General features: G+C 45.6%; 1 protein-coding gene across 1 annotated transcript in view; it reads left to right on the top strand.

Moving 5' to 3' along the window:
* COL22A1 (collagen type XXII alpha 1 chain) overlaps window positions 1-22,641 on the top strand; it is a gene marked incomplete at its 3' end in the record, with an annotated part of 219,731 nt that overhangs the window by 163,627 nt on the left and 33,463 nt on the right. Inside the window, exons 30-38 of the mRNA XM_021717502.1 lie at window positions 312-365; window positions 5,570-5,611; window positions 8,821-8,853; window positions 13,689-13,742; window positions 14,034-14,087; window positions 14,811-14,864; window positions 16,671-16,724; window positions 18,255-18,308; window positions 21,914-22,018. Coding sequence (XP_021573177.1) covers window positions 312-365; window positions 5,570-5,611; window positions 8,821-8,853; window positions 13,689-13,742; window positions 14,034-14,087; window positions 14,811-14,864; window positions 16,671-16,724; window positions 18,255-18,308; window positions 21,914-22,018 — 504 coding nt within the window. The remainder of the gene's footprint in view (window positions 1-311; window positions 366-5,569; window positions 5,612-8,820; window positions 8,854-13,688; window positions 13,743-14,033; window positions 14,088-14,810; window positions 14,865-16,670; window positions 16,725-18,254; window positions 18,309-21,913; window positions 22,019-22,641) is intronic.

The raw sequence follows: 22,641 nt of genomic DNA, 5'->3' as shown, positions 1-22,641 counted from the left end.
GGATTACAGGCTGAGCCACCGAGCCTGGCTAGGGCTGAACATCTTTAGATGAGACTGATGGGAATGAGGGTTGAGAGGCATCACCTGTCAAGTGCCAAGTGAAGAATTTGATGCTTCACACTTAACAGGCAGGAACCCACCTTGAGTTAGACTTTGCAGTGACCACTTTACTCATCAGGCAAGGGCATGTCAGGCACACACACATGCACACATATGTAATTTGCCTGAGGTCATGTTGCTCTTACCTGGAGGAGGTGGGAATTTAGCTTAATTTGGGTTCTAATGTTTGCCAATTTTATCATTTACTGTAGGGAGAAAAAGGTGAACTGGGACTTCCAGGGCTGAAAGGTGACCGAGGTGAAAAGGTAGGAGCTGTTGCTCTCATTCTGTTCATCAATCCTCATTAATTCCTTCTGTCTAAAGTAAGAATTTTTCTGTAGAATGTATTTGGTGTGCACATTTCTGAAGAATGTGTTTGTGTACATGACCTCAAAGCTGCTTTTTGAGAAAACAGTAAGTTGGACACAAACCTCAAACTTTCTTGTTCACAATGATTGTAAACATAAAAAGAAGACAACGGTGTCAGAGATGACACATCCTACTGACCACCTGCCCATTCATTCTTTTAAGCCTATAATACTTGGGCATCGCTTGAGTACCTGTTCTGTGCCAGGTGGTATGTCTCTCTGAACACTACTACAACTTTAGAAGACAGATATTTTTGACCCAAGTTTGTTGCGGGCAGTGGACACTCAAATGGAGCATGAATAACTTGCTGAGAATCATGCCCCATGTACCCTGACTCCCGTATCCTTTCACCTACATCATACATAAACCCAGCATGTCACTGTTCATGTGCTTGACACTGGAGTCAGTCTCAGAGTTAGGGGCAGAGTCTATCTCACTCGACAGATATAACTGTGTTCACTGGGCCCTACTGTGTGCTCTGCAGTGTACAGAGGGGCTTCATCAGCACCATTGTCCAATGTTCTCTACAGTAGATAACAGGTCCACAGGAGCAGCACACTCTAAGTGAACTATTGAAGAGGCTTTAATGAAAGGATGGATTGCAGGATGTGAACTGTGCTCAGGGAAACTGATGAAATTTGGTGATGCACTCCAAGGCTGGGAACAGCAAGGGATGGAAAGGATGAGGGGAGAGAGCAGTTCCCAGAATCCAGAGATACCCCCACCCATAGAAGAAGCAGCCTAGGCTCAAAGCAGAGGAATAGACAAAACCAGTCCATGAACTAGCATGGTCCTGCAGCCTGGTACCCTTGGTATCTCATCCCATCTTTTTTGCTGCTCTTGATCTCCTGCCAAAACACTGGAAACCAGAGGGCAAGGTTGATAAGACCATTTAGGATGCCTCCTGGGATAGCTGGCAGAATGGAGAAAGGTGCAGGGGTGGACATGAGGAACAAACAGAAAACAGCAACAGGTATCATAAGTTCATTTTGCAAATGAAAAGAACTAAAGCTCAGAGAGGTTTTGATGCATGCTCAAAGCTACAGAACCAAGGCTGGAGCCCAAAGGCTAACCTGTGGTTTCTGACTCTGATTGTTCTGGAGGGAAGCTCCTAGAATCTGTTTGCCTTCAGCACCACATTGGCAGATGTGAGGAAGGAGAATGACACTTTTGAAATCACACAAAGATGAATACATTCCCTCTGCAACAATCGTTTGCAAAAACAGAACTGAAAAGATGGTGAACCTAATTTGGTGCACAAAGATATCACCCCACTATTTTCACTTCCTAAGGAATCAGGTTCATGGTCCTAGCTCCTTCTTAGAAGGGCAGCCCCCACTCAGAATGTAAGCAAGCACAAAGGACACTGCCTGGCTGGGAGCTCCAAGTAGGTGTTTTTTCTGTTTCAATGCATGTCACAATCCCAGAGAAATCTGTGCTGATAAGAACACAATGGAATTTTTAGAGACCTACTTGGCAGAGAGCCCTTTGACTGATTAACTGTGGTTATGTGAACCCTCTGAGTCTTACGGACTCCTAGGTATGATGGGGTTTTGTCTGTGGGGAGCTTTAGACTGGAGTCAGCATGTGGACCCAAGCTGGGATTCAGTGAAAATTTGTCAACTAGGAAACCACTGATAAATTTGACACAGGAATGGCATTGTCATTGAAACCATATGTGCATGAGAATCTTGTCTGTGGTCTCATCTGTGTGAAACACAAGAGTACGACGAGCCTTTGCTAGGACAGTGTAAGCTTGAACAGTGTTTGTGGAAGTCATGGTTTCTGTACTATAGCTCTATTTTGCAAGGTGCAGTTTTTGAATTTTCCATTCCTTATAATGATGTACTATGAAGTAACCTCCATTTTGAATTTTATTTTAAAAATGCAAGAACTAAGGCACAGGGAGATATAGTATCTCACCCAAACTCATAGAACTACAGACTTCCAGAACAGAGGGCCGGTGAGAGTCCAAGACAGTTGGGCTGTAGAGTACATGCTTTCAGCCACGGTGACCATCAACCTTCTAAATAGATCCTAACTTGGACTTCATACCCTAACCCTTTCAGCCCATAAAGACACAGCCATTTCCTCTGATAGTCATTATTTAAACAAAGATTAACAGAACTCTTATCCTCTGTTAGGCTGTCACAAATAAAGCAACAGTGAATAAGACAAGACCCATCCTTCAGTAATCTCAGATTCTCAAGGGGGCAAGGACATGAAAAGACTTGGGGATCCCACCAGCAGCACAGCACAGTGTGAGGTGCTTTTCTTGCTGTTTTGTGCTCAGCCTCAGGCCAAATACACTGTTAGTACCACAACAACTTTATAAACACACACACACACACACACACACACACACACACACACGTATTCACACACCCTAAAACCTTCCTGTGTTTTTATGTATGTTTTCGTGTTTGCCTATAGTTTAGTGGAAAAGGTTTTGTTCTTGGAGTCAGTGTGGTGGCCTGGGTTTTAATCCTGGCTTTATCTGCTGTGTGGCATCTTATCTGACCTACCTGTGCCCTGGCTTGCTAACCTAAGAATGGTTCTGCCTACACCTTCCTTGAGGACTGTTGTAAAGTATAAGTGATACCCTGTCTGTGAATGATTTGTGTTAGATTCACTATGTCCAGACTATTCATTTTTAAAATTTTAAAGATGTGGGGCACAACTCAGGATTGGGTATACAAGTGGACATCATACAGGTAAAGTCTGGGCCTCCCTTTGGTCCCCACTTTGTCAGATTTGGGGTCAGGTATTGATGTCGTGCCCTCCCCATGACCGCCCCGGCAGTATCCCACTACTGCTAATCCCTTTCTTATAGTATTATGATAATTGTTCTGGGTCCGGTTATGAGTGAGAACATGTGTACTTTGTTCTTGGTTTCTGTGATAGATCACTGAGTATGATAAACTCTAGATCCATCCAAGTTACTGCAAAGTCCATATGTTTGTCCTTCTTTATGGCTGTGTAATATTCCATTGTGTATATGTACCACATTTTTTTAATCCAGTTCAGTTTTGATGGGCAGCATGGTCGGTTTCATGTTTTTGCTATTGTGAATAGTGCTGCAATAAACATGTGTGTGCAGGTATCTTTTTTTTTGTAGAACGATTTGAGTTCCTCTGGGTATATTCTCAGTAGGGGATTGCTGGGTCATATAGAAGGTCAATGTCTAGTTGTTTTAGAAATTGCCACACTGTTTTCCAAAGGGGTTGTGCTAGTTTGCATTTCCACCAGCAGTATAGAAGCATTCCTTTTTTTTCTGCATCCTTGCCAGCATCTGTTGTTTGCTTTACCAATAATATCCATTCTTACTGGGGTTAGGTGGTATCTCATTGTGGTTTTGATTGGCATTTCTCTGATGATTAGGGAGGCTGAGCACTTTTTCATGTCTGTTGGCTGCCCATATATTTTATTTTCTGAAGACATTTTCTGTTAATGTCTTTTGCCCACTTTTTAATGGGGCTGTTTGGTTTTTTTCTTTAGGCACATTTGAGTTCCTTGTAAATCCTGGATGTTAGGCCTTTGTCAGATATACAGTTGGCAAATATTTTACGCAGACTATTCTAAGCACTCTCTCTATAGGGACTTAGGGAATTCTCAGGACAACCCAGTGAAGGTCACTGTTATCCACAACATTCCCACTTCATAGATGAGAAAACCGAGACACAATAAAGCTAAATTGCTTGCCCAGGGCTGTATAAGTTAAGTGAGGTAGAGTCAAGAGCTGAACCCTGCCAGTGCAGATCCAGTGTCTCGGCTCTTAAAATGCAATGCCACAAACCAGGCCTGCCCCTGAGGTTGCCTGAGGAATGGCCCACATGCACCCTGCATTCTTCTTCCTCCTAAGTCTTCCCAAGTTTACTTTCTTGCCTCTAATTTTGAGCTCTCCTTCTGCCCTGGTCCTTCCTAGGCTCCAGACAGTGCCTCTCATCCCCCTTCTCTGGGGCTGCAGGCTGAGAGCTTTGCTCTAGACAGACTTGTGGTCTATTAATAGGGATCCTGGAATGGAAGGGGCTTTGCGTGGGTAAGCCATTCGGTCCTACTGCTTTCGTGGACTTTTCAGAAATGCAATTTCTATTTGAGAAACTCATTTCCAGAATGCAAAGGCTTAGCAAGATCATAAAGCCCCTTTGATTACTTGGGCAGAATTGCCAGGGCTACGGCAGCATCACATTCAAGCTTCCAAGGAATCGGGTTGGCCTTTCTCTTACTCCAGAGAAATATGTAAAAATAGATTTGACGAAAAAAACCTAACATAACATATTAAGGCAACATTGCCCCCTTCTGACTATGCCTTGCATATTCCTGCCTCTACTTCCTCCTCCTTCATATTTGGAAGACCTGCAATAGACCTTATCCAGGGCTGGTTCCAGAAACAGATTTAGGTATAGATACCTATTCCCTGGCACCATATGGCACATGTGAAATGACAAACTTTGGAAACTGTGTTCACTGACTCGATTATTCCTCTTCTTAGACAGAGGGTAGCAATGCCATAATCCTTATTGTCTCATTTAATCCTCATATGGTGCTATGAGTGGTATGTATTATTATTATTATGGTTGTTTTGCAAAGAGAAAACAAGTCCAAAGAGGTAAAATCATCTATAAAATGGTAGAGTTTTAAAACTCAGGATTGGGGTAGGGCCTACTGGCATCTCTAGGGGAGCTGACCTTCAAATGTGGTCATTGTGCTTAGTATATATGTGAGGGAACATTTACTGTAACAAATCAACACTGGTTGTAATTGCAGTCAGAGGAAGCCTATAAATGTAAATGTCACCAACAGGAAGATGGATGATGGCTACTATTACCATATACACAGTACAACAGTATATAGTGATAGCAATGATCTACAGCAAAATATATCAATATAGATACTTCTCAAAACAATGTTTTCATAAATTTGACTTTTTTTATGACTTGGGAATGTATGTATGTATCTATCCATCTGTATATTTATTAAGGTAGTCTCAGAGTGGGTGATCCTGTTGTCTGAAAGAAAATTAATGTCATCAGACTTGTTTCAGCATACAGAGAGTTGTCAGGAGGATTAATGCTCATTTATTTCCCATTTCTTCATCTAGGGTGAAGCTGGTCCAGCAGGCCCCCCTGGGTTACCTGGAACTGTAAGTTATTCTGCTTCGAATCCTTTCTGCTTCTCTGAATTTCTGAGGTGTTGAGAGTCCCTCTCCACACACCACTTAGTCATAAATATCGCTTTATTCGAGTTTTCCAGTAACCATACCTGTTTCTACATCTTGTAATCTAAAAAGATATAAATTCTCTATGAACCATCCTGTGTTTATTGATTATTTTATTCAACAAAAGCACAATTATTATTTATCAGGACATGTGCTAGACACTGGGAATACATATATGCCTGTTACATACGGGGAAACAGGTTCCAAGACAAAAGCAATTTGTCCAAGGTAAGACTGCAATATCATGGTCCATGACTAGACTTCATCTGTCTACCCTCTGCAGGTGTCAGGGCAGATGTTGTAAGTGTTGAATATCAGTAAGAACATGTGCTTTAGGGGCACAAAGACTGTCTCCCAACTCTGCCATTCATCAGCATTGTGGTCTTAGATATGTTACTTAATTTCTAAAAGATTCAGTTTTCTCACCTGTTAAAAATCTTATACACAGCAGTTGTATACACATGTAATGAAAATTAACTAAAATAATACAAAATATTTGAAGAGTGCCTGGCATATAATATATACTATTTTTAACTGTTACTATTGTTTATCATATTTCCCAGAATTCTGTAATGAAAAAGTTTATTTTTATTTTTTTACTTTTAATATTTTTTCCTAGCCTTCAGATTCTTTCTTTTGACTAGCTGATTTCAGGGAGGTTGCACGTGATTTCATGTGACTGGGCAAGTGTATCAGGAATTGGTCAGTTACTAGCCACAGCAAGGGATGCCTCAGTAGGGACGTCAGGAGAGGAGAGAGCCTGCACTGGATATCCCATTTCCAGTGTGGCAAAGAATATGACTCTATGGCTTTTATCAAAGTGAAATCATTGTTTCACAGCTCAATCTCCTCCCCATCAAAACAGAACTCAGACATTCTGTAAGGATGTTGGGAGAATCACAGAAACATAAATGTAGAAACAGAATTAGTTATATCAAATTTTTGCTTAAGATTGGTAACATCTCCTGTTGGCAGATGTCCAGGGAAATATACACCCTCATACCCTTCTGGTGGGAGAACAAATCAGATATGCCACACCTACTTGAGAAGTTTCTTGGCAGTGTCAATACACCACAAAGTGCCTACCTGTTAGCTTGGATAGTCCTTGTCTAGGCATCTAGCTTTGAGAAATGTTTGCATGTGTGCATTTTGAAAAGCACATACAAGGATGTACATTGTAGTCGATGCTTATGACAATGAAGGATTAGAAACAAACTGTAAGACCATAAGCAAAGAATTAAGTAAACCATAAAACATCTATGTAATTCTTTTCTAAGTCTGGGTGTGGTAGCTTCCGCCTGTAAGCCCAGCACTTTGGGAGGCTGAGGCAAAAGGATTGCCTGAACCTGGGACTTCAAGATCGGCCTGGGCAACATGACAAGACTTTGTTTCTACAATAAATTAAAAAAATTAGCCAGGCTTGGTGGTGTGCACCTGTAGTTCCCAGCTTCTTGAAAGGCTGAGGCGGAAAGATTCCCTGAGCCCAACAGGTCGAGGTTGTGGTAGCAGTGATCATGCCATTACACTCCAGCCTGAGCAACAGAGAGAGACTTCTACTCAAAATAATAATAATAATAATAATAACAATAGAATTCTATTTTATGAATTAATACACACAATACATATATGGGAAAATGAAAAAATGCTGGTACTCAAGTGGAACAAGACAAATGAAATAGAAAAAATCAAATAGTAGATCAGTGTGTATTGAGAGATGATGATCACAGCTCCTCAGCCCACCTATTCAATGTTAGTTTCAGTCGTAACATTCACTGGCAGCAAGACCTTCATTAAGGTTTACTTCTTCATCCTATGATTTGCTTATCCATAAAGCAGGGAAGAAAAGGATAATGGACCTCTTAGAGTGATGGTGATGAGTACCATGAGCTAATGCCTGTAAATGATTGTATGGAACAATATATTCGCTGTTTTATTTGTATAACTCCCACAAAGTTATGCATTTCTATACATTCACAATCATGTGGAAATATATAGGAAAGGGTTCAAAATGTGGTAAATTAAAAAACAGTGGTTTCTTCTGGAGAAGATGCTGGGAATAAGGGCATGGAGGACAGGGTAGAGGAAGTTCTTTTTTCCCTCCTTCTTTATATACATTGTGTTCTAGGACTAGCATCCAAGGCGCCCTTTTTTGTATTCACTATTTCTTTTAAGCTCCTGCTGGGATCCAGGCATGGGCATGGTTCTGACTTGATGGAGCTTACAGCCAAGAGGAGATAAATTCTAGTTATAGAATGACTAAGATAAACATATATTGTAAATTATAGTAGATGCGCTCAAGGAAGAGGAACAAGGTGCAGCTAATGAGAATAACAAGGAAACCTAATTTATATTTGAGTGTTGGAGGGGAAAGGATCTTGGAATACAGGACATTTAAAAGAGACCTGAAGGGTGGACCTTAGTTAGAAAAAGGGAGAGAAGAGTGTGTTCCAGGTTTGAGGAACATCATTTGCAATATCTTTGAGACTGGATAAGGAATAACACCTTTGAAGTATAAAACACAGCTCGGGGGCAGAGGAAGAGGGTAAAACTGGAGGTCTTTGCAGGGGCCACTCCATGGGGGATTTTTGTAAACTGGGCTCCCTTTGAGCCAGAGTTTGGGCCCCTTAGCCTGGTCTCCTCTGCACCCACATCTTTGCCTGGCACATGGCAGATGGTACTCTTGAAAAGATGTCAAGGCACAAATCCAGTGTTTCAGACACAACTCTAATAGCGTGCATGAATTTCAGGCACAGCTCTCTGGCATGCATGGAGTACAGACACAGCTCTAATGGTGTGCATAGATTATTCTCTTTGGGCTTCAGCACACCCTCAGGGAAATATTTGTTTTTCCCTTTCCATTTTATCGTTGGGGACATAGAAATTGACAGAAGATGTCCAAGGTTGCACAGGGTGTGGAGCTCAGCCTTGTAACTTCTGGGCTCCCAAATCTTACCACCAATATGTCCAAGGATTTTAAATAAAGGTGTGATTCTAACTGTCAAAACTAATAATAGTTAAAGGAAACTTTGGGGCTGTATTCTTCACTTGGTAAATCTCTAAGAGGCAGGTTTTTAAAATGAAACCTTGGGGTGCATTGATTTCCGTCTTTCTAATTTCTGTGCTTTTCTTTTCAGACATCCCTGTTCCCACCACACCCAAGCATACCAGTAAGTAGCAGTAGCCCCTTGGTGTGTCTGGTGCTCCTCAGCCTGGCAGTGTCCAGTGTGATCTGGGAGCTAGGAATGGGTGGGGTGATGACTCTTGTCCTCATCATACTTGTCCTGGAAACAGGCTGGAAAACACCCTACAAGGAACTGGCTCCAATGTCAAGCAGGATCCTAGAGGTCACTTCCCAGTAACCCAGGGTAAAGGCCAAGGTTAAATTAATCCTTCAGTACACAGATTGTTGCTGATGGTTTTGAGAACAGAATTATTTGAGTGCCAGAACATTAAAGAGTTGGGGGGGGGGGCAAAGATAATCTCCATGGATGTTGGCAATGAAGAAGACCAGTGACAAAAGTGCTACTGAGAGAGGACACAGGTTCAAGAGAGGGCATTTGAGGGCCTGAAGCCAGCATCTGTAGCTTTGGAGATGGCAGATGCAGAAAGAACTGAACTGGCTTCCTGTAGACACTAAAATACCTGGTGGAAAATAAAGCTTATCATCACTACAACCTCTAAAACCTTTTTTCTTTCTCTTTTCATGAATGGCTCTTCTAAAAATGAGTGTTTTTAGAATATCTTTATGCTGTTGGCAACACTGTGGCCAGAACACGTGTCTTTATTGCTATCTCAGATGCAGTTCTTCTGTTCTTAGGACTCCACCTACCGCTCCATAATGATGCAAGACAGTGAGAGGCTGGCATGGATCTAAATTTCAGCAGTTTCTGTCTTTATTTCTTCAATGTTAAGTAGATACAATTTGAAAGCCAAAAGGAATTTTGTATGTGTTAGAAAAGAACAAAGCAGGTAAAGGGAATGAGTTTGAGCTGAAATCATTGCAGGAGAAAGGAGGGTTTTGAGCTTGGGAGGTGAAACAGGGAGAAGGTGGGTGGGTATCCTAGAGCAGCATGGACTTCAAAAAGAAGGTGTTGAGAAGTGTCTGTGGGAAAGAACAGGGGCGAGAGGCCCTGGCTGTGTCCCCTTCCTCAAGAGAAAGAAGGCCCCCTGTAAAAGATGCCTTCCTTGTCACTGAGTAAAATGGCCACCACTAGGTGGCACTGCCCGACTCCCTTTCATCCCCAAACATGGCCCTTGTCCGTTTCTTCTCTGAGCCTTGGTTTTCTCCAATATAAAACTGGAACAACAGAAGCTCACTTTCAGAATGAAATGCAAATAATCAAGTGTTTGCACTTTACATAAAACACTGAGAGCTCTGCTTAGCTCTTACAAAGGCAGGTGCTCACTGCCTAAGTTGCACACACATCCCGTAATTATTTACCACCCTGGCCTCTCCCCGCTCTCTCAAGAGAAGGGCTCTATGCGGACATGCACCACAACAGTAGATGCGACAGCTCAGCGCTGGGTGTTTTCCTCGCACTTATGCAGCCAACGCTCAGGCTGGCCTTGAGGAAAGGGCACCTGTGCCCATTTCACAGGAGATGATTCTGTAGCTCAGAGACACTATGGAACTTGCAGAGGCCCTACCTGAGACATAGAGCTAATCTCAGTCATGACGTGCTGCCTGGAGTGACTGTCCCTGCTGTTGCTCAAGGCTAGCCGTCACATGAAGGCGGGCTCCCCATCACACTATCCGACGCTTCCACTCCTCATCTCCCTCTTCTTGGACTGCCTATAGGTACTGCCTTCCCGTGCTCCTAGCATCTGTGGGTCTCCCTCCCTCATGACCACCCTGAGCCCCTCAAGCTTCAGATGGACCTAGACGCCCAGCCTCCCCATGAAAGAATTGCTGTATAAAAAAACAGTTTCCAGAATATTCCACTGGGAGGGCACATGAAGGGGTGCTGGAGGCCTGACCTACCCTCCCCTTTGGATCCCCACAGTGCTGACATTCTTCCTGCAGGATTGCAGCTTTGTGGGAGCCAGGAAGCCACTCTCAGATGCAGAGGAAGGAAATTGTGTCTATGGGGGAAAAAAAAGTTTCATTGCAGGCAACTGCATGAGTCTCTCCAGGTCTGACTTTGTCGCCATGGTAACCGTGTTTGTATTGATGGATCTGGAAAGTGTTATTCTGTTTGACTTCTTCCTGCTCTTCTTAGGCATGTTACGTTGCATCCCTGCAGTGCAGAAAGAGGCCAGGAAAGGAAGATTTAGTGTTAAAGTTTGCTGCAAAACGAAGAAAGAGAATAGAAATGGGAAGAAGAGGTGGAGGGAAAAGCCCTACTCCTTTTTCTTCCTCCTCTGGGATTGAGGAAGCTCGTGGGGATGGCTGGTGACTGCACCTGGGGATGGGGTGGTGTGGTGGCGGCAGTTTATAGAGAACAGATGGTGTGCAGATCCCTGAGGTCTGAAGATGTCAGGTAGGTCAGCGAACCCATTCCTTAGCTGGAGGAAGGAGGGACTGGCAGCCTTGGGCTTGGGGATGTTACAGTGGAAAGCTGAAGAAGGGCTTTGTAACTATAAATGGCTCAGAAGTGGCCATCTTGGGAAGGTTCTGTCTGAGGCAGCCTGATTCTACTCCCTTATCCTGCTAAGGAGTCTTCCAGGACCCCAGGCAACTCTCTAAACCTGCAGAGATTATACTGAGTCCAGTGATGGTGTATGACTTAACTGAGGTCACCTTGGGATACTGGGGTCGGGGGGAGAAAGAAGCCAGCCACACTCATGCATTCGAGAACTACTGACAGGGCCCCTACCCTGTGCCCCCGCAGGGAAAGTGCTGCCTGATGATTCTCAGGTCCCTGCCAGGCAGGAATGTCTTGAACATCTTGGTTCTCCTCTGGCCTGGCCTAAGCACCCATGGGTCCTCAGCTTAAAATAATGGTATCATTGTCCATGGTGAATGTGTTTTTCTGAGCTTATTGGCAATGGAGATTCTAGGAAAAGGTATGAGCGGGCATCTATTGATATTTCCCTGTGTCAGGCACCATAAACACTCCACAAAAGCAATCTCATTGACTCTGGGTCACAGACGCATCACAATCCAGGTCACAGTCCAAGGGTAGATGTGTTCTTCTAAGTTTATCAGCAATGGAGATTCTAGGGGAAGGCATGAACTGACATCTGCTGAAATCTTCTCTGGGTCAGGCACCACAAAACACTTTGCAAAAGCAATCTCATTTAATCCAGAGCACAGCTCTACAAGGTAGATCAAGTAAATTCCACACAATGGGTGATGCTGAGAGAGTGAGGAAGCCAGGCTAAAGTCATGCAGTTGCCATTTGGGGTATCAGAGAGAGGTTTGGGAGGGGAAGGACAGGCAGGAGCCATAGTGGAAAGATCCCTAACATTTTCCCATGTATGGATAGAGAAAATGATGTGACATTTCAGTGGGCAGTGTCATTCTGTGTTGTTGCTCCATCAAGTAAAGGTTTGGGACTAGTCCACCCAGGCTCTAACTTAGACATTAGAGTCTGCTTCTGAGATACACCCAGGGTCCTTTTCACATGTCCTGCTCTCCAAAGCCTCTGTTTGAGAAGTTCCTACCTATGTGAACTCTCCTCTACCTTCAAGACAGATGCTCATCTCAGCTCTCTTGGGCCTCTCTGTGGATGGGAAGCCAAATGTCTCCCTAAGTAACCTGCGGGAATTTTAGACGGTACTAGGTCCTGCTCTTTTTTTTTTTGGTCCTACTCTTTGAGAAAGGAATGCACACAGCCCTTCTGGATGCACATGCTTTGGCTGCTATCTGCGCTCCTGCAGAGCTCCACTGACCCTTTTGCTCTCCCTTCGGTGTCTTATCTCTGTTGTACCTTTTATGTGCCATCAAGCTTCATCCTATGTAAAAAACAGAACTTTGGAGAAACGGAAACTGAGGTCAATATGGGTAACACTTTGCCCACAGTTGTGTGGCCAGTGAGTCAGAGACTCAGGGCTCAAGTCAGTCTGTATGGGTCTAAAGCTGAGACTGTTCCCACCATGCGCCACTGTCTCCCACTCCTCTCTTGCAAGATGGCTCCTCAGCTGTGGAAAGACATGTATCTGAGCCCTTGAGCTGTTCCCAAGACTCCTGTTGGCTCACCTTGTCCCTTATGAATTGTGGGGAAAGGACCTCATGTCCCTCTAACCTTCTTGAGAAGTTGTTGGGAACCCCATTGTGGCAGTCTCAAAGGTGTGAGCCATCCTAAGAATGCCCAGGGCACTGCCTGTCCAGCCTGTGACCTGTCTCTTCTTCAACAAAAAGTTAGACATATCATTCTGGTCAGCCAGAGTCCAGGGTTCAAGCTTCACATCTATTCCCAGAGAGTTGGATTCCCCTAGCAAAGCACCCCTCCTCAGCCTCTCTTTTAAAAAAGGGGTTGGAGCTGGTCATGATGGCGTATACCTATAGTCTCAGCTACCTAGGAGGCTGATCGGGGGGGTTGCTTGAGCCCAGGAAATCGAGTTTAGTCTGGACAACACAGCATCTCTAAAATAAATAAATAAATAAATAAGAAAATATTGGGCCTGGGGATCTGAAAGACTCTCTCTCCTCCCAGAATAATCTCCGTTGTTATTCATTGATGATCTAATATGTGCCAGGCTCTGAGCTGGAGGGAACATGAACCGAACCACAAAACTATGTATAAAAATGCAGCCATAACAGAGTCCAAGGAGGAGAAAGACACTGTACTCTAGAGCATCTAGAATAGGGACTTGGCCCAGTTTGGGGTTCAGCGTCCCTGAGGCAATTCCTGACCTGAGATCTAAAAGATGAGTCAGAATCAGTTAGAGTTCAAGGGGAGTTGGGAGGGAAGAGTCTGGGGAAAGCTTTGTGGGGGGATCAACCAGTGCGCTCATAGGACTAGAGGTGGCCTGTGTGGCCAGAACTGATGGGACACACACAATGCAAAGTGGGGAAGTGGCGCTGAAGCCAGCTGCACCCTGTGTTTTTCTCCAACAGGGAGAACGAGGGCCAAAAGGAGAGAAAGGCGATCCAGGGGTGCCTGGGGAACTAGTGAGTACCCTCTACCCTCTGCACCTCCATTTTCCCTCATCCTCCCCAGCCTTACATCCCCTCAAAGCCTGTTACCAGGAGACCAGAAGTCCCCAAGGATGACCAGGTCTAGGTCCGAATCATAGTCCCCCACAGGTGCTTTCTGAGCCCAGTGTGCCCCATCCTCCTTCCTTAGGTCTCTGGCAGTGTCTCCTCCATGGATCTCACTTTATATCTCTTGCATGTGTCCCCACCCACCCCATCTTCCCAGAACTAGGGGATGAGATGATTCCTGATGAGATTTTTTTGCAGGGACCACAGGGCCGTCCTGGAGAATCGGGGCCTCAGGGACCCACTGGACACCCGGTAAGAAATCTTCTCTTCACCTGCTGGCTCAGAGACTTGGAAATTCCAGCCACCCTTCTGTCCCCCTCCAGGCCAGCCCCTCCAGCTTTCTTGCTTGGCATTTTGGAAATACCTGTCAGGGGACGCCAGGGCTGAGTGGCCCTCAGAAAAATGGCCCCAAACACAGCCACCAGGTCTGGGCCCTGCCTCTAGACCCCTGGCTGTCCCTACTCTGTGACTGAATGTGGTGGCCTCAGCATGTGGGGCGTTCTGGGTTCCCAAAGAATTTCCAGAGTGAGAAATCGCTTCCCAGCCTTGATCGGCAGCTCTGGTTCAAGTGACACTTGATGTGCATTAGCGCTTTGCTTTTGCTAATTTTCTTCGATTTTAGCTTCTTCACTGAATCTTGGTTCTCTGGGTGGCTCTGTGGTGTTGTGGGGAGATCTGCTGGAGTGATCTGGCTGGCTGTGTGAGCCCTAGTGGCCCTGCCTCTCCAAGCCTGGTTTACTGGAAGGGTCCTTGCTGACACCTAAACTATTGGGCAGAAAAAAAATCATGACAAGCCAGGCTCCAGCTGGGGGCCATGAAATGGTGGATTTCTCCACATAAAGACTGTGTTCCCTGTCTCTTCAGTTGAGATCAGCTGCTTCTGATGAGCAAGGTGTCCCTGAGACCTTCCTGTCATGAGGGGGAGGACAGCATTGCCATGGTCTCTTACCTTTCCCCCTTTTATTTCCTATGCAGGGTGCCAAGGGACAGGAAGGCACACATGGGACCCCCGGAGCAGCTGGAAGCCCTGTGAGTCCTTGTGACCCGTCTGTCTCATGGGGGATCCCCCAGAAGGGTGGCCCTGCTCCTTGGCTCACAGTTCTGGGCCAACGAGGGGCAACATGGCCATGTGGGTGCAACCCACCACTTGAGTAGTTAGCCAGGGAAAGCACAAAGAAAGGGGTTCTGGCCTCCAGTATGCTCTTAGTATCTCCCAGTTCTGTCCCTGTGCCCATCCCAGGGGGCAGACACACACACACAAGCCTGTGTCACTCTGAGAAGTGAGCCCACCTGCACAGTCGCACACACGCATTCCAAAAACCCAAGGACACACCCCTAAGATACACGCATGCACACACACACACACACACACGCTCCCAAACACAGAGTTGCAGTCAGGTGCACACACAGACGCACACCTCCCTGCACACACCTCCTGTTGCTGCTTCCGGCCGGCCCATCCTAGGAGCCAGATCCAAGGTATGTTTGATCTTGGAGGGGTTGGCATGTGTCCCTGGGACTGATCAGAGTTATTTCTCATGGTGTGGAGTTGCAGGGCTCAGGCTTGTCCGGGAGCTGGTGGGAGGCAGGATGAGCTGACTCCCCTCTGGGCTTCCAGGAAGTGGTGGTGGCAAGAGAAAGGGTAACAGAAGCAGCAGGCACCCAGGCTGCTCCTAGGACCACAGGCCGGGTGTACGGGCTGGAGTGTGCTGACATGGCTCAGCTGTCTGTGCACACAGCCGAGTGGGAACCAGGTCAGCAAGGAAGGTGGTGACCAGTGTGACTACCACAAAGTGGGCCAGATGGTGAAGATAGCGCTGGACCCTGCCCAGCCTAGAAGAGAATGGATTCAGAGTGAACGCAAGAAGGCTGGGCGCATGCTCCATGATTCCTGACCTCATAGATGTACAAAACCCCGTGACAATGGGTAACAAGTCCTGGAAGAAACGCGAGCAGCTTCCAGTACTTAGAGCTTTCAGCTTCCCCATTTGACACATCTGGAATGTCCTCACCCACATCTCCTCTCAGAGATCATTACCTAACATCAAGTTCTAGTTCAAATCCACTTCCTCCAGAAAGCCTTCCCTGATTCCTGATTCTCCAGTCAATGCCAACACACACACACACACACACACACACACACACACACACACACCCGCTCCCCCACCTGGTTGTCTTCTCTCTGTAAATAGCAGCATCTTCAGTGTGACCCAGATTGAAGCAGTTTTTAAGGGTCTTTCAGACAATCTCCCATGAACTTCCTCCTCTCCCTCCCTCAGTCATTCCTTTTCCAGCATTCTCCAAGAATGCCTCCTCCCGTGAGTACCCTGGTCAGTCATTGTCCAGCCCTACTGTCCCTCTGTTCTTCAAGGCCTGTTTATGCCCTTACAACCAACCATCTTCATTATGTCAGAGTGTTTATCTACAATGCACATCTGACTGTTTCATTTTCATTGTTTCCTTTCTCCTGTGGACTTAGGATATGGGCTGAACCTCACCTTGGCTGTGATTAGGGCTTGGCCTTCCTCTCTGCCCTGTCCTCTACAAGTCTACACATGCAGCTTAACTCGGTGCTTTAGTCTAAGGAACTTTGTCTAGGGACCTTCTGCCTTTTTGTCTCCCAGTTCTGCGCCAGAAGCCCACTCATTTGAGGCTTGGCTTGTTGGGATCTACAGTACTCAGCTGGAGGAGGTTTATATTCTGGAGGGGATATCCAGTCAGAAGCAGTTCCCCAAAATTACAGTGAATTGAGTATGAGGCAAGTTTGGAGGGCAGCTGTGAACAAGTACTTAGAATGAATACATCTGGTCTTTCTAAACTTCTGTCTCTGAACAGGGTGCTCCTGGACATGTAGGTCCCCCTGGTCCCAGTGGCCCCCCAGGAAGTTTGGTGAGTAATTGGGAGAGGGCAAGGATACTAACATTGGCTATGGACTTCGTTATCCTCCCTGAAAACCAGAGGTATTGGCATCACGATTCCCATTTTACAGATGAAGACACTGCTGTCCTGACAAAGACCACCCAGAAAGTTAGCAAACCTAGGACTCTAGACAGATCTCCAGGTGGTGAATGAAATTGTCATAACTACAGAAAGTCTGTACATTTCACTAATGTTGGAATCCACATCATAGTATGCCTTAGAAGAAACAAAATGAGAAAGTCAAAGGTACCCTGACTGACCATCAGGATACCTAGATTCTGATCCCAGCTCTTCTGTTAACTGGATTTATGACCTTGGCAAGCCGCTCCTTGAGGTCTCAGATGGCTCATCTGCAAAGTGGAGACAATGAGTTGAGTTGGTTTACTTTTAGGGTACCACCTCCCTTGATATGCAGAGATTCTGCCTCTCTCCCGTGGAGGCTCAAGGTGTCTGCTGATGAAATAGCTTTAAGGTTCACCATAAACATTGATTTAGATGTGAACATTGTTCAGTGAGACACCTAATGACACCCAGTCAAAGGCAACGATGATTATATCCTCCATAATAAATTTGGGTCAGTTCTGTTCATTCATTAAAACTTTGCAGGTAACACTCACAATAGTTTAGAGGACCGAGCATTTATATATTCCAGGTACAATTCTAAACACATTCCCTGTGTTAGTTAAATTAATCCTCATAATGACCCTGTTAAAGGAATATGATTATTGCCTGTTTTACTGAGACACAGAGAGACTGACTGGGTCATGTAATAAGTGGTTGCCGTAGATGCAACTGGAGCCTTGTACGATGGCCTTGCTCTTCCTACTTCATACGTGTGTCAACCTCCAGCAGCCCACCCTGCATTCTTTCACCTGAGGGTCTTCTCTGGCATTTAGAGGGCATGTTATCCAGCCCCATGACCAGTGGCCGGCAGCACCACCAGAAGCAGACCTGAGCCACGAGTATGAGTAGCCCAGCTTCTCTGTCCTCAGGTGCAGTAATCCCGAGAGTCCCCATCAGGACTGAGCACCATGGCTCACAGATGTGTTCCTAGCTTCCTGTTTCTCCCTTTCTCACTTCCCTATTTTCCCACCGGTGTATCCATGGGACACTTGGACTTGAACCTTGGTTCGACATCGACCTCTGGGGGACTCCAAAGACACTTTTGGGCAGGTGCTCCGAGGCTAAGCCTGTGTTCTTAAGTCATCCTTGTCCTCCCTGGATGTTCATTCGCAGACCAGAGGGGGAGGCAGATCTTCGGGCAGGCCATGCTGTTAAGAGCTCTGATGTACATAGTGCACTGCTGGACCCAGGGGGGAGCAGCTATCACAGAAGGGAGGAGACATGCCTGGGGGAATTTAAGTCAGGGATGAAAAACGGGTGGAGGCTGTAATCATTGACCAAATGCAGAACCTGATTGCCCTTAGCTAGGGATCACCAGCCATCAAGAGTGACCCTCACTCTTGAAATTCACCATATCAATAACCATTTTATCCACAGGGCCCCCCTGGTCCCAGAGGTCCTCCTGGGAAAGATGGGGAACGTGGTGAGAAGGTAAGACCAATGCAGTCTCTCTGCATCTGTTCTCAACTTCTTACAGGCAATGAAGGAGGAGCTCGCTCTGCTCAGGCTTAGTTTAGGACTCAGGAATCAGAAGGGACTTCCTGTGTAAGAGGAGAGAGGAGGAGACAATGACATTTCATTGTCTCATTTAATCCTCGTATCAGACCTGTGAATCAGATGAATGCCCATTTGACAAATGTGGAGACTGAGGCTTTGAAAGACCAATTAATTTTCCCTATGTTTTATAGCTGGTGAATTGCAGAGCTAGGTCTATTTGACTCCAGATTTTGTTTTCTCTCAATGCACCAACTTATCCATTCCACCCCTGTACTTCACAATCAGACCCTTCCAAGCTATGTTTGTTTAAATCAGGGGTCCTCAAACTTTTAAAACAGGGGGCCAGTTCACTGTCCCTCAGACTGTTGGAGAGGCGGACTATAGTTTAAAAAAAAAAAAAAGGAATTTGTTCATAGTTTTTTTTTAAACTATAGTCAGCCCCTCCAACGGTCTGAGGGACAGTGAACTGGCCCCTGTTTTAAAAGTTTGAGGACCTCTGGTTTAAATCTTTAGGAAGAAGAGAGACATGATGCCCCTGCCCCAAATAAAAAAGAAATCCCATAGGCTGAGGGGGAGAATCCACACCCTTTCAAATTCCATTTCACATTTCTCTGACCTGGAACTTTAGCAACTCTCTGAAGTTTTTTGGTGATACTGAACCAATGCTTGGAAAATCTGAGCTATTCATTTGAATGAGGCAGGGGAGATATGCGGACTTCAAACCGGAGTCAAATGCCAGTTTCCCTATCTTAGTTGTGTGGATCTAAACTAGGGTGACAATAGTGATTCTCAACTGGGGATAATTTTGCCCCTCTTCCCCCTGCACAGACATGTCTGGAAATACTTTTGGTTTTCACCACTGGTGAGGGTTGGGCCGGGGATGGAGGTGGGGTGGGAGGGGGAAGAGGGCTGCTTCTGGCATCAGTGAGTAGAGACCAGGGATTCTGCTCCTGCTCAAAACCCCACAGTGCACCAGAATACCCCCCCCAGTAAGAAGGGTCATCCTTGAGTGTTGATATAGATACAAGATTTAAAAACCCTGATCTAAATAAAGGACACTCTCTTTGTACTACATTTTCTAATCCACAAAATGGGGATGATGATATGTTGATCCCACGTTTATTACGATTAGTTAAAGAACTAGGAAGGCTCGTGCAATGGGATCAGCAGACAATTGGTGGTGAGGGAGCGATCATGGTTCTGCCTGTCCTCCCTGGGTGAACAGATCATGCTCACATTCATGGCCAGGCATCCCAGGGTTCCACCATTCCTGATTGTCCGCAGAGAGCAGAGGTTCCTCCTCGCATACAAGTGTCCAAACGTCTTAAAACAAATTATTTCAAGTCTACTTTGCCTGGAACCATTTAAAGGTGTGATCACTTTATCTTTTATATTTTTGCATAATTTAACAAGAGTAGATGTGATTTGCCTTTTGGTGGAAAGGCTTAATTTTAAAATGCATGTGTCAGGGACAAAAGAATTTATTGCAGAGAAAAATGACCAACTAATATGTGGAAAATATCTTGGGTTTTTGGAGTGTGAGCTGATCATAAGCTTAATAATCACCCTTATGTGATGCAGGTACGAAAATTATTTTTTAAAAAAATACAATAACATCTTAGACTGCCCAGATTAGACAAGGAAGAAAAATCCTGGCCCATTCTGCTATTCCTTGACTAAACTGTGTCTGAAGAAGAGCACATTATGAGTAGCGTATTGACAACCTAGGAGGAGAGGAGAATGTGTGGAGTCACACATTCAAAAACCCAAAAAGCAGTAGTGGAAAACTGCCAGGGGAGGGGAGGGGAGGGTGGGATTGGTAGTAGTGGGAAACTGCCAAGGGAATGGGGCACATCCCATCAGAAAGGGTACCTGTATAATGAACATTTGTATACCTAACCCTGAATTGTACCCCACATCTTTAAAATTAAAAATTAACAACAACAACAACAACAAAAAACAAAACTCAAAGCAGTGAGCATTTGGCACATTTAGCCTCTAGAGGGCGCCAAACACCTTTCCTTGACTGAGCAGAGTTCCTGGCCCAGGGCTTATTTGGAAGGGAACAACCAGCTCTTTCCAAATCAGCAAAAATTCCTGACATGTTCTTTCTTTCTGCACCATGTCCGGGAACTGCCCTGGGGCTACGGGAAGCTGGCCCTGCTCTAGACTTGGAGAGAGGCCTTCTCCATTCCTTGCTTTCCCCATATTTGATTCATCTGACCTTACCTCTCTATCTGAGAAGATCTGGAGACATTCAGATGGCAGCTTAGGCCCAAGAAAGCCCTGTCTGGGAGAAGGAGTCCCTCTGGTTCAACCCAATATTCCATAGCCAGGGCCACCTCAAGGTCTGCTCATAGCCTTGGGCTCAGAAAAGGTGACCACTGGCCTGGAACAAGCTCAAAGCCCAGCTCCATGGCATACTCTCATTTATTCTCTCTCTCTCCCCCTCATTCTCTCTCTCCTTCTCAGTCTCCCTCTCTCTTTCTCTCTCCTTTCTTCTCTCTCTTTTCTTCCCTCCTCTTTCTCCTTCCCTCCTCCTTCCTCTCCCTCTCCCCTCCCCTCCGCTCCCCTTCCCTCCCCTCTCCTCTCCTTTCCTCTCCTCTCCTCCCCTCCCCCCTCCTCTGTTGCCCTCTCCTCTCCTTCTCTACCTCTCACTCTCCTTTGGATCCCTGAGTTATATTCTTATCGTTAAAGATCTATCTGTAAAGAGGGATATTATTTTGTCTACAGAATTCCAGGGAAGAGATTGTCAAATGCTGGGAAGATTTTAGAGAGGGCTGTCTTGACTGAATGTAAATAAATGCTGTAGAACAGAACTGCCTGATAAAGAAATGAACAACCCGGAAGAGGAATGAGCTTTCTACTCCCAGACGAGTTCAAGCAGAAATGGAGGCCTATCTGTAAGAAATGCACTGGATAGGTTTCCCACATGGGTTGGAAGGCCGTCGCTTTTCCGTTTCCATATTCCACATTGAATTAATTTACTGAGGCTGTCGTAAGGAAGTATCACAAACTGGATGGCCAGAGCAACAGAAATTTATTATCTCACACTTCGGGAGCCCAGAAATCCTAAATCAAGGTGTCAGCAGGGCTGGCTTCTTCTGAAGACTGTGAAGAAAAGATCTCTTCCAGGCCCCTCTCCTTGACTTATTGATGGCGTCTTGTCCCTGTGTTTTCACAGCGTCTTCACTCTGCATGTCTGTGTACAAATGTCTCCTTCATTAAAGGACACCAGTCATACTGGATTAGGCCCATAGGAAGATCATACTCCAATATGACCTCATTTTAACTAAACTAATTACATCTGATCATGGAGGTGCGAGGTATTAGGATGTCAGCATATGAATTTGAGGGACACAATTCAATCTATAACACACATTATATGGCTTATTTTTCTGTGCTCCCAGAAGGTATGGGCTTCTTAAAACAGTCAAGGCACCCCCAGGAAACCCACTAATCTACTCAGGCTGGTTTACCATTGAAAAACTTAATGCCGCATGTCATTGATCCAGGAAAATGTTTACTTTTCTTTCCAGGGAACAGCAGGGGAAGAAGGGAGCCCAGGGTCAGCTGGCCCCAGGGGAGAGCCTGGTGCTCCTGGACTCCCTGGGTCTCCTGGGAAAGGGAAGGATGGAGAGCCGGTAAGTAGCAGGTTGGGGAGGGGAGTGTCCCTGTGCCTAAAGGCACCAGGCTAACGTTAGAAAAGAAAAAGGGAACAAGAGTAACTTGCAGGCTTTGCAGAAATTGAGTCATAGCTATTGAAATGGGCCTGTTTTTATGACTGCGTAGTATTCCATCGTGTATATGTACCACTTTTATTTTTTGAGTTGGAGTCTCATTCTGTCGCCCAGACTGGAGTGCAGTGGCCGCTCCCGGCCACCACAGCCTCGAACTGCTGGGCTCCAGCGATCCTTCTGCCTCAGCCTTCTGAGTAGCCAGAATTACAGGCGCACGATACCACGCCCGGCTGAATTTTTGATTTATTGTAGAGATGAGGTCTCGTTGTCCAGGTGGGTCTCGAACCTGCAGGCTCAGGCAATCCACTCACCTCAGCCTCCCAAAGGCGCGGGATTACAGGCTGAGCCACTGAGCCCGGCACCACATTTTTTAATCCAGTCCTCTTTTGTTGGGTAGCATGGTTGCTTCCAGGTTCTTGCTGTTTACATGTGCAGGTATCTTTTTTATAGAGTGATAAAAAGGAACAAAATCATGAATTTTGCAGCAACCTGGATGGAACTAGAGTCTATAATACTGAGTGACCTCT

This window comes from Carlito syrichta, unplaced genomic scaffold (genome assembly GCF_000164805.1).
Source record: "Carlito syrichta isolate Samal-C Ts95f unplaced genomic scaffold, Tarsius_syrichta-2.0.1 Scaffold309815, whole genome shotgun sequence".
Taxonomy (NCBI): domain Eukaryota; kingdom Metazoa; phylum Chordata; class Mammalia; order Primates; family Tarsiidae; genus Carlito; species Carlito syrichta.
This window is presented reverse-complemented; position numbering and strand designations above follow the sequence as displayed.